The sequence below is a fragment of the Hippocampus comes genome, unplaced genomic scaffold (genome assembly GCF_001891065.2).
Source record: "Hippocampus comes isolate QL1 unplaced genomic scaffold, H_comes_QL1_v1.1 scaffold67, whole genome shotgun sequence".
NCBI lineage: Eukaryota > Metazoa > Chordata > Actinopteri > Syngnathiformes > Syngnathidae > Hippocampus > Hippocampus comes.
The window spans coordinates 591,389-605,145 of NW_017805221.1; the positions used below are offsets into that span (position 1 = coordinate 591,389).

General features: G+C 47.3%; 2 protein-coding genes across 5 annotated transcripts in view; one reads left to right on the plus strand and one right to left on the minus strand.

Moving 5' to 3' along the window:
- The window catches only part of LOC109515349 (protein argonaute-3-like), a 14,539-nt gene extending 6,331 nt beyond the window's left edge, over window positions 1-8,208 (plus strand). Inside the window, exons 7-10 of one of the 2 annotated variants that reach the window (XM_019869059.1) lie at window positions 771-872; window positions 1,175-1,374; window positions 1,640-1,792; window positions 1,825-8,208. In XM_019869059.1, the coding sequence (XP_019724618.1) occupies window positions 771-872; window positions 1,175-1,374; window positions 1,640-1,748 (411 nt within the window). In that variant the 3' untranslated portion in view covers window positions 1,749-1,792; window positions 1,825-8,208. Of the gene's footprint in view, window positions 1-770; window positions 873-1,174; window positions 1,375-1,639 lie in introns of both variants that reach the window. The other variant, XM_019869058.1, reaches the window with a different exon arrangement.
- A 1,104-nt stretch (window positions 8,209-9,312) lies between these two features.
- LOC109515426 (uncharacterized) overlaps window positions 9,313-13,757 on the minus strand; it is a 21,975-nt gene continuing 17,530 nt past the window's right edge. Inside the window, exons 1-6 of one of the 3 annotated variants that reach the window (XM_019869200.1) lie at window positions 13,512-13,744; window positions 12,900-12,968; window positions 12,156-12,533; window positions 10,797-11,036; window positions 10,562-10,661; window positions 9,313-9,673 (exon numbers count right to left, since the gene is read on the minus strand). In XM_019869200.1, the coding sequence (XP_019724759.1) occupies window positions 9,613-9,673; window positions 10,562-10,661; window positions 10,797-11,036; window positions 12,156-12,533; window positions 12,900-12,968; window positions 13,512-13,740 (1,077 nt within the window). In that variant the 5' untranslated portion in view covers window positions 13,741-13,744 and the 3' untranslated portion in view covers window positions 9,313-9,612. Of the gene's footprint in view, window positions 9,674-10,561; window positions 10,662-10,796; window positions 11,037-12,155; window positions 12,534-12,899; window positions 12,969-13,507; window positions 13,745-13,757 lie in introns of those variants that run through there. The other 2 variants (XM_019869202.1, XM_019869201.1) reach the window with 2 other exon arrangements.

Genomic DNA, 13,757 nt, shown 5'->3' on the forward strand with positions numbered 1-13,757 from the left:
TTTTTTTTTTAAATTGCTTGTAGAGCGTACCCAACTCTGAATGTTTGTCGTTGACCTTTTTTCTCAGTTTTATTTGGAGTGCTGCCAAGTGGGCTTGGGCAACTGAAAACTATATCATGGATGGCATTCGTGCATTTGTCGGATTGGAAGCAGTGGCAATGTGACTTCAAGCTCTTCTTTTGAGATGGACTTTTTTTTCTTGACTAAATTTTGGTTGATCTCATAAGATCACATTACTTTTCGTTCCCTCAAAAATAACACAAAAAAAAAACACTGGCGAAATTTTTTGGAGGAATTCAATTTTATTCTTGCAGGATTCCATTTTGTTTTATAAAAATTGATACTAAAAGATTTAAACATTTTTCTGCAAAAGATATTCTGACAAAAGTACGACTGTTTTCTTGAAAAGTGAATGCCACTATTTTTGTAAGATTACGACTTCTGCAAAGACTTGAACTTTATTCTCAGACTTTTTTGTCATCTTTTTTTCCTCAAAGAACATGGCAAAAGACTTGATTTCCCACCAAAATAGACTTTTGCAACTTTTTCTCCCAAAATACTTTTTCGTGCCAGATTCTGTTTTCTAGAGAAAAAAAAGTCAGTTCTCGCAAGATGACACCTTTTTTTCCTCTTCCTTTTAAACAAACAGAATGGATTCTTATATGATATCGTTTGTTGCAGTACTGCAAAGTGTTTCAAGCGTGAAATGATAAAATGTGTCAACTGCATGTTCCGAGTGACAAGTGACGAAATGCTAATGTGTTTGTCAGGTTGGACGCAGCGGAAACATTCCTGCTGGTACAACCGTGGACACAGACATCACGCATCCTTATGAATTTGACTTTTACCTCTGCAGTCACGCTGGAATACAGGTGAGCTCTCTGGTGATCCTTCACCCATTTCTGACGAGCAACCATTTACGCTCACAATCACTCCGAGGGACAATTTAGAGTGTTCAATCAGCCTGCCATGCATGTTTTGGAAATGTGGGAGGAAACCGGAGTACCCGGAGAAAAGCCACGCGGGCGCAGGGACGAAACGCAAACCCCACACCTCTGCCCCTGTGAGGCGGACGGACTAACCAATCGAACGCCGTGCCGCCCTCTGGTTATCAGATGGATGTGAATGGATTATTGGCCCTGAAATTCCCATTTTTGCTTCCCGCGGGTGGCAGGGCACCAGCCGACCCTCCCACTACCACGTGCTGTGGGACGACAACTGTTTCACAGCCGACGAGTTCCAGCTGCTCACCTACCAGTTGTGCCACACCTACGTGCGCTGTACCCGTTCAGTGTCCATCCCCGCGCCCGCATACTACGCCCACCTGGTGGCCTTCCGCGCCCGCTACCATCTGGTCGACAAAGAGCACGACAGGTCAGTAAGTCAGTCGAGGTGTGATGTGCATGAAAACCAGAGAGCTCTCCGTGTGAATCTAAAAAAAAAAACAAAACAAAACAATAAACCTGTACACGCAAGACATTTCACAAGGCAACTGACAATGTTTCACACAACCAAAGATGCAGCACCTAAAAGTGTGTGAAAACACAGCAGTCCACGATATTCAGAAACAAAAGTAGCTTGCCAACATTTCCAACATTGATCTTTGCACGTGCTGTTTGCTCTCTATCCCACCGTGCAGCGCCGAGGGCAGCCACGTGTCAGGTCAGAGTAACGGTCGAGACCCGCAGGCCCTGGCCAAGGCGGTCCAAATCCACCACGACACCCTACGGACCATGTACTTCGCCTGAGCTGCAGCCCATCACCATTTCCATCGTCCGCACATGAACACCCAACACACACACACACACACACACACACACACACACACACAGCCATGCACGGATGGCTTGCCAGTCAGAAAGCCCTCTCTCTCACACACACTCACACTCACACTCGCCTAGTTCCGGACCGACACTGTGCAGAGGGAAGCAGGGAAAAGGAGGAGGCGGCACCCCACACTGGATCGAGGAGGCAAAAATGCTGCTTTTAACCAGGAACAACGAGACAAAACAAAACTCAGCACTAATATGCAATAGAAACCAGCCAACGTTTTTTTTTTTTCCCCTTTGAGTTGACTTCTCTTTTACGCTGTAGTCCCTCATCCCCTGTTTACATTCTGCCCAACTGCTCCCAGGCACCTCAAAACCATTCAGAAGCAGCAGCACTTTTACTCGGTTTTTTCCTCTCTTTTTTTGTCTGTGTGTGCGTGCGTGTGCGCGCGTGTGTTTTGAAGCAATCGAGGGAGCAGCCGGGAAGGCTGTGGAATTCTGATTTGATTATTTTCCCCCTTCCCTCCCGCTCATGAAATGAGCAGTTCTTTGAGCACACTGCCACCAGCTGGCGAGCAGGTGCAACGTCATCCCGCTGAGATGCCTCACTGCATTCTCCTCTTCTGCTGTGGGCCAAAAAAAACTAAATCAAACTGACCTGTAAAAATCGAGAGGATTTTTTTTTCCCCTGTGTATGAAATACATAATGTGTGCTTTAAAATTTATTGCTGGCACCATTGACTTTTTTAAATTGTTATTTTTTTGCATTGTACTCTTGTTTCTCCTGTTCCATTGGGGTTAAAATTGACCTTTTTTTTAATTTATTTTTTTTTAATTATACACACATTTTAGGTTAACTTCTTCTACAGGCCATATTTTTGTTTTTTAAAGAATTGACAAATTTGCTTTTTGTTGCGTTTTTTTTAAATAATCAGTCTCGGGGTGTTTTTTTTTTTTTTTTAATATGTCAGTATACACATATTATAGGACACCTTCCACTAGCCGTAGTTTCTTTGTTTTGTCCATCTCCAAAAATGACTTCCAGACTTATTTTTTTTTTCCATAAAATTTACATTTATTTGTGCAATTAATCATGCAGTTGGTGCAATTGATCCGTAACAAAACTCAGCAGGAGCCAGGAGGGTTCAATTTTAAAGTGGGTCAATCTGACCGCCATCATAATGAGGAATTAAACTTTACAATGGCTGAATTTGGCCTGCAACGTAACGGGAGAACTGAATTTGACATAATTTGTCCATTTAATCCACAACGTAGAAGGAGGGTTAAATTTGACCCACAGCAAAACTGGAGATGCTCTCACGAGTTTTCCTTATCTACATACATCTACCATGGCCATACCTGGATTTTAAAATCGGATTTAAAGTATAACACTTGTCTTTTTATAACCTTGTTGTCTTTTTATAACCTGATATCACCCCCCCCCTTTTTTTTTTTTTTCATCATGTGAAGCTTTGGCCTTTACTTTGACCTTGTTGCATCCATTTTGTTTCTCTGGTAGTGCTTTATGTGTGGAAGGGAAGAGGAAAATAATCGGCACGTTTGGCAAGACGGTTGCAGACTGTTAAGCACCTTGGACATTTTTGTTGTTGTTTGTTTTGTTCCTGTTTTCGGTGTGTAAAGTGCAGTTCTGACAACATTTCATAAGCTTACTTGAAGGATTTATACGTGCGCGTCATTTTGGATTTCCCGATGAACGAGTTGTTTTGGACCTGATTGCAGCAACGTGGCGTTCAAAGGCCATTAAAGAGAGGCCGGGAGTATTTTAAGTGCCTGGTAAAGGGTGAAGCGGGTCATGCCGGACGGGCCAAGTGACTGAACCGACAAAACGTTTCACCCGATGCCTCGTGGTCTTCTCAACTCATTGACTTTTCTACACGACTCGATCAGAAAATCATTGTGATTGTGTGTGTGGTGTGTAGTTGCTCATGTTTTTGCCCGTCGCGCAGTGTTAGCTGGTGCATTTGCTTGGACACCGCAGTCTGATCGTCTTATTATACATACTGGTCAAGGTTTCGAGTTGCTCGACAAGTTACGACTGGCTTTGGAACAAAAACAAATAACCGCGCAGTCAAATGGAGACCACCTTTTTTGCGGTTTATCCTATCAAATACATATCTGTCGAGACTCCTTTTGCGCTGCTGATGGTCTGAAGCTTTTTTTTTTGTGGGGGTGGGACTACGGGCGGGCGGGTTATGTTTCCCCCGACAAAGTTAACTGCACTAAAAGACGCGTGTGTCGTTCAGCTTTGTGAACACGGCCATGGTGCTAAAACCGATGGAGAATCTGAGGCTGTACTGAAACATAAGACAAATTGGACAGGTGAAGAAAATCCAAAACGATATCGCGCGTTCCCCCCAGTTAGGGCGGAAACCTGCCCCACGACCATGTTGGGTGTCAGACAGGCACCACCTCACCACTAATTGGGGGTGGACATTAGCCAAACGGGTGTTGCACTAGCCCAGTGGTCTGAAGGAAGACCATGGATAGATTGATGCCTTGCTGCTTGTGGTAAAGCCTCCTCCGAGTAGGGCTGGGCTAACATGGGTGCGGGAGTCTAGTTCTGGGTGTTGTGGGATGACCTCGCTGGTCCCCGGCGATTGCGGGGAAGCCTCGGAGACTTGGGTGCTTGTGGGATTTGCCCCGCTTTCTCCGGTTAGTCCTTTAGTGGCCCCAATACCCTGGCGGGGAATTCCAAGGCTCCCCACTAATCCCCTTGGATCTGAGGACTATAGCAGGGGTGTCAAACTCATTTTTTGTCGCGGGCCACTTTGGGCATCCACAACAAACGAAGGGATTACTCGTTTGGGAACCCTGAAATCAACTTGGTTCAATTCTTGTTCAAGGGAGTGTAAAAAGGGTCACAGAATGATTGCAAAATCTCACCATTCTTGATTCCACGTGACAATTTGACATTTCGGTCCAGATTTGAGCGGAGATCATGCACGTTGACTCGCATGATTTGCTTTTGCGGGCCACATAAAATGATGTGGTGGGCCGGATCTGGCCCCCGGTCCTTGACTTTGACACCCGTGGACTACAGTGACAGTCCCCTCTCCCGGAGTGGTTGTGGGTTGTGGGTCAGTCCCGACTTCCTTGGTAAGCCTGGGAAGTTCTCTTTTTTGGTGTCGGGATGAATCCCACTTCCCTGAGGATTGTGGCTTTCCCCCACTATCCCTCCCTCACCCGGGGCGCCCACAGGGATTCTGGGATTTGGGACGCTTCCCGAATCTCAGCCATCCAGTCAAGCCCTACTGGGTGTGGGATGGCCCCCGACTACACTGGTGCATGTGGAGGGCAATCTTGAAAAAAGCCGTTGATGGACAGTTGCGTTGGACTACCTTCAAAGGCGTTTCCCTCAGGTGTGGAAACTTGCCGAGGACTGAGCCACTGTCTTGGAAAGCCTTAAAAAAAAAAAAAATCAAAAGTATATTTGTTCATTGGAAAGATGAAATGCACACCAATTATTTTTGGTAACAGAGTAAAAAAGATGTAGTCTAAATATTCTTAGCAACAAATATATCGTATGTAATGGTAAAAAAAACAAAAACATTCTGATAGTTATTGCAATAGCCTTTTGACGTGCGTCCCTGTAAATCGTGTAGTGCGCCTAGCACGAAAGGCGTCGACCGTGACTGTCATACTGTTAGCGATCTGGCGGCGGCCGTCGAACCGCCCACTGGACATTGGATGCCCATTTTGTCCAAATGAATTCAAAGAGTGAAAAAATAGATTAGAACGCTCCTGAATGTGCTTTTTCTTTTTCTTTCCTCCCTCCACCCTGGTGCTGACGATTCCATTTGGAAGGAGTGTTGGGAAAACTTAAGCGGGTCTTTTTTTTTTTTGTAACGCTTTTGCAATCTGGCAGATGCAGCAGTCCGTGGCGGAATATCCGGCTGAGGTTTTCTTCAGCGGCAAAACTCTGGGTGGGCCCCGCGACAATCACCCTCAATCTTCTTGCTTTTGACGCCAACACTCGGTGGATGTGGGACAGTCACCCTTGCGTTAGTGGTGACAAAATAGCCTCCACCCCTCTTAACGAGTGTCAAGCAGGTACTCTGGTGGGTGTGGCTGGCTCCTCATTCCTCCGGTGGGTATCTCCCCCCCCCCCTCCCCCCCAACCTGTTGAATCCGAAGCGGTGCAGAAAGTTTGAGGGTTTGCCCTACTAGCCCTGCGTGGCAAGTGATCCATTTTAAAGGACTGTTGGAAAATGTAAAAAGTTATCCCCCCCCCCCCCCACCCTGCAGTTCAATCTCCACCCTGACCCCAGAGAACTCGTTTCTTTGCCATGAAGGTCTTACACACGCAAACACACCCAAAAAAGATGAGGTGTTTGTGATTGGCATTCAAGGATGTCCGATTCTTTGTGAGAAGATGGAAGATGCTGAGTGGCGCCCCAACATGCTTTTCCAAGGCCTCGCCATGAGCTGCAAAAGCATCGCTTGCCTGTGAATGAGCTGACATAAAAAAGAAGCCTCGCCAGTTGGGGAAAAACCTCTTGTCTCCCTTTAAAGTGGAAGCTGTTCTTCCACAGCAAGTAAGGGTCCACCCAGGAAGTGCCTTTCCTCTCGACTACCCGGCCCCGCCTTCTTTCTTCTTCTCCATCGATGCTAGTGTCTCAGAGCTCGGATTTGGTCCTTGTTAGAACCCGCTAATGTCGACCACAGCACTTCAGAGAGCGCCATTTCAACTCTTGAAGTTCAGCCCCTCGCATCTCAACATGGGGGGGGGCTTTCATCCATGGCGTGGACAATGGTGGGTGTCATCTTTCATTCATCTTGAAGGGCATTAAGAAAAGCGAGACCAGCATCAGTATTGAACGGTTCTTGGAGACAGAGCACTCGCTCAAGCTAATGCGAGTGCAATGTCGGGGAGGGGAGGGAGCGAGCCAGTAGGGTGTCAATTGAAAGGATCTTCAATCCAGGTGGGATTGGGTGGAGGGAGGGGTGGGGGGGGGGGGACTTTTGTGTTTTTACGGTTCTCAGAAACACTGCACCTCACTTACCTTGGTATGCTGCATCATGTTGGAGGTTGACACAAGAGAAGAACTGCAAACTGCTCATGATATACATGCTTGAGTTATGCCTGACATTCTTAACTATTTTAGAGTCCAAATACATAACTGTAAAAAAAATGTCTCAACTGTTTGTTTTTTTTTTTGCTTTTGAGCCGACTTCTTCTTTTTGTCCTATTTAAATGTGTTTATGAAATATATACATACATACACGTAAGAAGCCTATATATGTGGAGTATTTTATGGCGTATTTATTGCTTTTTTTGTGTGTGGAAGGTGTTTAGAGCCTTATTTTCGTACGCGCAAGCACAATATATGCGAACGGGCTGATTTTTTTTTTTTTCCTCCTTTCTTAATCTAAACGCAACTTCCTCCTTATTTAGCCTTCAAACGCCAATCGGAGACGAGGCTTTGGGCTACATCTGCCATGTCAATTCCATTGGCTGGATTACACTACTTCGAAAAAGGTGCTGGGGTTTGGGGCTTTTGGCTGAAATCTCAAGAGAACCAGAAATGTGCTTGTGGACGTAAAAAAAACAAAGAGCATGCAGTGCATTCAGAAGTTTAGACAAGGTCCAATTAATACATTGACCAATGAAGCTCAGTGGGCCTTTTCGGTTCATCCTGAAATTTCACCCAATCGGCCCTTTTGGTGACGAGCGGATCAACGAAAGCTCTTGTCTCGAGTTCATGTGCCACAGGAGGGCGGGCGAGAGAGAGAAAAAAAAAAGAGCCTTAATTGTGTCCTAAGCCTGCGTACTTGAAACCGATTGTACGTTTTGTCTCTTCTCGTTCCAAAACCACTAAAATCGCTACGCTCAAGTCTCTCTGTTCGGGACGGTCCGAGTTTTTCTCAGCGTGCTTCCTGTCCTGTCTGGTTACGCGAGTGTCGACTATATCGCGACGACAAAATCCGATCCAATCCCGATCAGAAGGCTAGTTAGCGAGACCTGTGCCTGAATCGTTTCTTCTTTTCGACACTCGGGTAAACAAGATTGTACTCACCCCCCCCACGCCCCGAAAGCAAACAAAAAAAACCCTGTAACCTCCCTTTCTTACTTACAATCCCGTTAAATGTTCTTTCACCCCCGTCAGCATTCCAGTACTGAGGTTGAACCAAATATTGCGAAAGAGATTAGACGTTTTGATTGCTCGTCCGTGGCCAAGGAAACATTTCATTTAATAACTTTTTTGGGGGGGGGGTCTCAACGTGGCAAATCTTTGTGTCAGTCACACCTGCGCGACGCTGCCTACGGGATTTGCATTTGTCGCAATTGTACCGACTGCTTGAATTTGTTTCTCTTTGTAACTTCTTCCTTTACGTTGTTGGCCTTTTTTAAGTGTTGCTTTGCTTCTGTTTGAAGTGTATGTTTGACTAATACTTGCAATAAAATGCTTTGCTTTACCTTGGTCACACATACTGAGGCTTTTCTTACATACTCGTCTCGTGCAATTTGACTTTTGGGGATGGTGGGGATGGGGGTGGGCTAAGGAAATAGCTGTACTTAGTTACTTCCCACCACCTTGTTGCCATTGAGAAGGAAATGGGATTTACTTGGTAGTAATCGATGAGTGAGCATGTGCAGTTCTGGTCACTAATTACAATTTGGCTAAAGTGGCGTCCATCAAGTATGCAGCAAAGTCATTTGCGATGTGAAGAGACTGGCCTCCCAGGAATACGCAATAACTCAGTGATGTTGCGCACCATGACGACTTGATAGTGAGTACACGTTGTCTTTTCACTTCTCAATTTATGTTTACACTTTGGTGATGTCAGAATGTTCAAAATGGCTTGACTAAAATGTGTCGAGGGTTGTTTTTATTCAGTAAATTGATTTGTGTGCGAAAGTGAAATAAATATAAAGCACATTTATATCCATCCATCCATGTGTGACGTGTGCTCCCTGTAGTACTCTGAAAAAGAATCAGCACTTATAGTTCAATGAATTTGAATTTAATCGTAAATATGGTTTGTTTTCAAACGTTCAGGTGACCTTTTTTTTCCTTAAAATGTGCAATACCTTCAAGTGAATGATGAAATACATGTGTTTATTTCTCTAAGCACAGTATTGATATTCAAACTGCGTAATGTTACAGTGGCTTAACAAATACGAAATACATTAATTCATTTTTATTTTATTTTTGTAACACGTGGGGTTTTTATGGAATTTTTCAAATCATTTTTGTTCATGTTGGTGATACTTGGTGAGCTAAGACTTGGCGAAAAAAATGTGTGCATACTGCATACAACGCCTGCCCTTGGACTACGCGGGATCTAAAAGGAAACTGTGATAAATCCGCAATCGGGGCGTCACTTTAGTGGCTTCTTCGTTAATCCTCTTGGTGCCCGTAACCTTGGACAAATAAACAGTACAAAGGGGTATAAACAGTAGCAACGTTGTCACATACTTTTAGACAATGGCACTCGGGGAAAAAAAGTTGACTCGGGACCATTCGGACTCTTCAAAAAGCCAAGACACTCTTCTCTCAATGTATTGTGACCAAAAAAATGACATCGGAGCATTTGTGTTTTATTTTCCATAGAAACAGTTGAGAATTTCAACGTCACATTTTGCTAAAATGCTTCACTGCATTTTTCTACATTTGTGTCTGTTTCTGGTTTCTCGGGTTGGATTTGGTGTTCCCAGGTGGATGATTGATTGGCTTGAAACACCCAGTGTCAAGTGTGGCCCAGCAGGAGGCAGTGTTTAGGTAGACAAGTAGTCCATTCGACGTCCTCCCTCGCGACAACAGAAAGACTTCCGGAAATTCAGGACGGACGTTTGCTGTCTTCCCGCTCATGGCACCTTTTAAATGTTGTCGTCCACATGTTCTCGCAGCCTGTCTCCTCGGTGCCTGTTGCGGTACCTCCTGGGAAGGAAAATTAAACGAAAAATAAAGCAGCTACGAGGCAAGCACACACAAAAATGCCAAACTTCAATCCTTCACCATTTTGCATTACACGTCTGGGTAGAATGAGGAGTTGAAATTTGGCACATTTGAATCCAAGGGCACCTCGATATGGTCAAATGACCACAAAATGATGGCTTCAAACGAAAATGGCTGCCTTCCTGTGTCTTTTGGGGCATGTTTTCTTAAACACGAGAGACACGCCTGCCGAGTTTCATAGTTCACGGGGGAACTAAGTGTCTTGAGGGGCTAAATTTTGGAGTGGAGTTCTGACGGTTGAGTGTTTTCTGGTCAGCCATCAAAATGGGTCACCTTTCGCCACCCGTGCACCCGCCAAAGCTCAAACGCTTTGCAATTGAGTGTCACCATCTGTCTCGTGTGATTCCGGAAATTTTGGCAGTGGTTTGACAAATCTCGAGGATCAGTGTCTTTGAAGGATGACGCGATAGGACCAAAAGCAGCCTAACGTGGTCACCTCAAACCAAAATGGCAGACTGCCCGTGTGATTTGGGGGCATGTTTGCTTCTTGAGACTTTTTTTGTGAGAGACGTGCCCTCCCAAATTTATGTTGCTACGTGAAAACTGGCTCTGTGGGCTGACTTTTCTGAAAATTCCACTGATGACGATGACTCCAATTTTGGCCAATTTAGCGCTGTCCTTCCATTTAGTAGTAGAAAGTCGGAAAAACCTGGACAAATTCTCCAGGTCCAGGTGTCTTTGAAAGACCGCCAGACTTAAAAATAGCAAATAGGAATAAAATGGCAGGAATTTTTAATTTAATTTATTGAACATTAATGGTGCCTCATATCTCCAGGCATCCTTGTAATGTGTGTGAGCGCACGCGCGTACCTCCAGAGTAGGAATACCAGGCCTCCTCCTAGGACCTGCAGCACCACCAGACAAACGATAGCCACTGTCGAGCCGCTGATGCCGCTTGGCTCACACGGTGCTATGCGGCGGTGGGGGGGAGGAAAAAAAAATCTGACATGGCTACCCAGAAGGAAGGGAGAGACAAAACAAGGATGGTATGTAAGGAAGGAAGGAAGGACGTAAGCGAGGAAGCAGGCAGGGGCGGGGCGGGAACCGGCTGTGTAGGTGGCGGAGCTGTAGCCCAGCTTGTTGCTGACCACGCAGGTGAAATGGCCGCAAATGGGCACTTTGGTGACCACCAGGGTGGCGCCGTCGGGGGACACGCGGCCCACGCTGCTGGTGACGGCGTCGCGTTCGTGCAGCCAGCTGAACTGAGGCTCGGTACCCCACGCCTCGCCGCACACCAGCGACGAATGCGACACGTTGATGCTCACCGTCACGTGGTGCACCGCCTCTGTGGCAAAAGTCAAAAGGTCGAGCGACATTTGGGCTGGTCACGTTTCGTCATGTCGGCGCTATTAAAAGTGCAACTGAAAAATACACCAATTTACAAACGTTGGACCAAAATGTACTTTAGAAATGCTTTGTTCAAAGCAACCGGGAATTTTTAAAATGTCGAAATTCTATGAAAAAACGGAGCATACTGGTATCTGTTTTTGGAATGCGGGAGGAAAGCGGAGTACCCGGAAAAAAGCCACGCAGGCGCGGGGAGAACATGCAAACTCCACACAGGGAGGCCGGACCCGGAATCGAACCCCGCACCTCTGCACCGTGAGGCGAACGTGCTAACCAGTCGATGCCACCATAATACATTATATAAAAGTACAAATCTAATCAATAATATTACAAATATACAGCCATCAAAATGTTTTTTTTTTTATTTTAGAATTATTCATTTTGTGCTTTGATAACATGATTACTTTACTGGTAAGAAAAGACGCATTTTTCCTTTTACACCCCCTCAAAAAGTACGTTCCGGAAGGTGTTTCTATTCTTTTGACCCTTTCTTGTCACTATGAAGTCGCAAGAGTTGTCGTCTCTCTGCTACGCGGCGTCACGAGCGGCGTAAAGGCTCTCCTTTGGCACTTGGAAACCGTCATTCACGCCTTTGATGACTGTCACGCGCTTGACTTTGGAGTCAGTTAATCCTCCATGAAGTGTCTCCAGTCGGTCCAGAACGCCGCCGCTCGCCTCTTGACTGCTACTCGGAAGAGGGGGCACATATTTTGGCATCCCTTCACTGGCTCATTTTCGAATTGTTTTGAAGAGGACCCTCTTGTTAGTTTTCCAATCTTGCAGTGGCCCGGCCCCACCTGCCCGCTGCCTCAGGTCTGCGGACCAGACACGACAGGAGGTACCTAGTCTTTAAAGGGCTTTGGACTCGGCATGAGACTTGATTTTGAGTTGGACTGTTTTTGTGCTTTCTACTGTCCTCGTGATGAATTCGTTTTTGTGTTTGTTGTCATACGGATTCTTTTCGCTCCGTGTCCAGCGCTTTGTAGACAGCGGTGGTTGTTTTGAAGTGTTCTGGAAATACGCTCGAGTTGAGTGTTCGGACAGCATCCAAGCTCACCGTATTCTCTCACGATGACGCGCGCCGTGCGGGATTCTCCCGCCTTGCCCGTGACGCTGACGGCGTAGACGCCCGCGTCGGCTTTAGCGTAGTGGCCGACGTGCAGGATGCTGGTCTGCTGTTCCACGCTGGCGCGCACGTTGGGATGAGTGGAGGCGCACTGGACGGGCTGCGGGGCGCCACCCCCAGGGCAGGTGGCCAGCGCGGCCCGCCCGCCGGGGGCCCCGCTTTCGGGCTCCCGCTCCCAGGTGACGCCCATCAGCTCGTCCGGAGACCCGTATTGGATGTGGGCGCGGAGGACCAGGGCGGCGCCCGGGATGACGTACATGGGCCCCTCGTTGGGCATGTGCACCGACACGCACGCCACGCCGTTGGGAACTACAGACAAGAAAGCGCGCGCGCACACACACACACACACACACACACACACACACACACACACACACACACACACACACACAAACCCCATCGATGTATCTATCACACGCACAAAATAATAGCGAAAGCTATTTTTCAAATCTCATCTTGTCAGAACAAGTTCATTTTCCTGTTCTATGGTTAGCATCACAATGACGCGAAAGAGTTGATCATGATCCGTGAGGTAAACGTTCCGAATCATGTGGCGGGCTGCACAATGCGGTGGGAGGGGACCACGGAGCGCGGCAAATTAAGTGTGCTTCTGACCGGGTGTCCAGAACACGGGACAATAGCCAACATGAGCAAAACAAGTCATACATCACGTACACGGCAGCAGCAGCAGAAGCAGCGTGGCAGCTCTCCAGCACAGGAAGTCCAGTGGAGCCATGGCGCCAGCCTACGTTGGACGCACAACACGAGCAGATATCAACGTACGCCATCACTGCGTTCGTTCTCATCGGAAATACCACCCGTCCCATTGATCCGTCCTCCATAGCGGCGGTGCCGGAACCTATCGCGGTTGATTTTGAATGAAACGCTGACTATGCCATCTCTCTTCTCGGCCATGTTGTGAGCAGAAGCAGTACGAGCATCAAGTCAACATCGGGCCTTTTTGTGAAATGGAGTCACTCGAGAAGCTCATAGGAAGAGTTTCAAAGTCGCATTGACTTGCGATTTCTCGCACGCGTTTCCCTTCGGACAAGAGTTTTCGTCGGCGCGCTTTTGCGATCAAGCCTGCTCACGCGCGACAGCGAAGCCGCGAAACCCAAATGGACTTTGGGCGCCTGCGCGAGGTTCCAACAACCCTCACAAATTGGGAGGCCATCAGTCTCCTTCGCTTGAGCCGTCGCACGACGAGCGACGGCGCTTGGCTCGCGCCGCCAGAGTTCAGATGGAGCTTTGGAGCTCCGGAGCGCGATGCCCCCTAAATGGACCCACCTTCCCAAAACGTTGCCTCCCGCCGCCCCGCGAAGATGACCGCGGTCCGAGATCTCAGCGCATAGCCAGAAACGTCGCACGGAGCCGAGCTGGTGAAAAAAGTGACGGGGGTCACACGGGCCCGGCCGGGCGTCGCCTTGTTCCCCGGCCGTTTCCTCTCGTTGCGGACTCCGCCTCTCTTTCCTGTTCCAGCGCGAGCTTCCTGGGGCCTCCGCCGAGACATCCCCATTGTTAAGGCCAAACGTC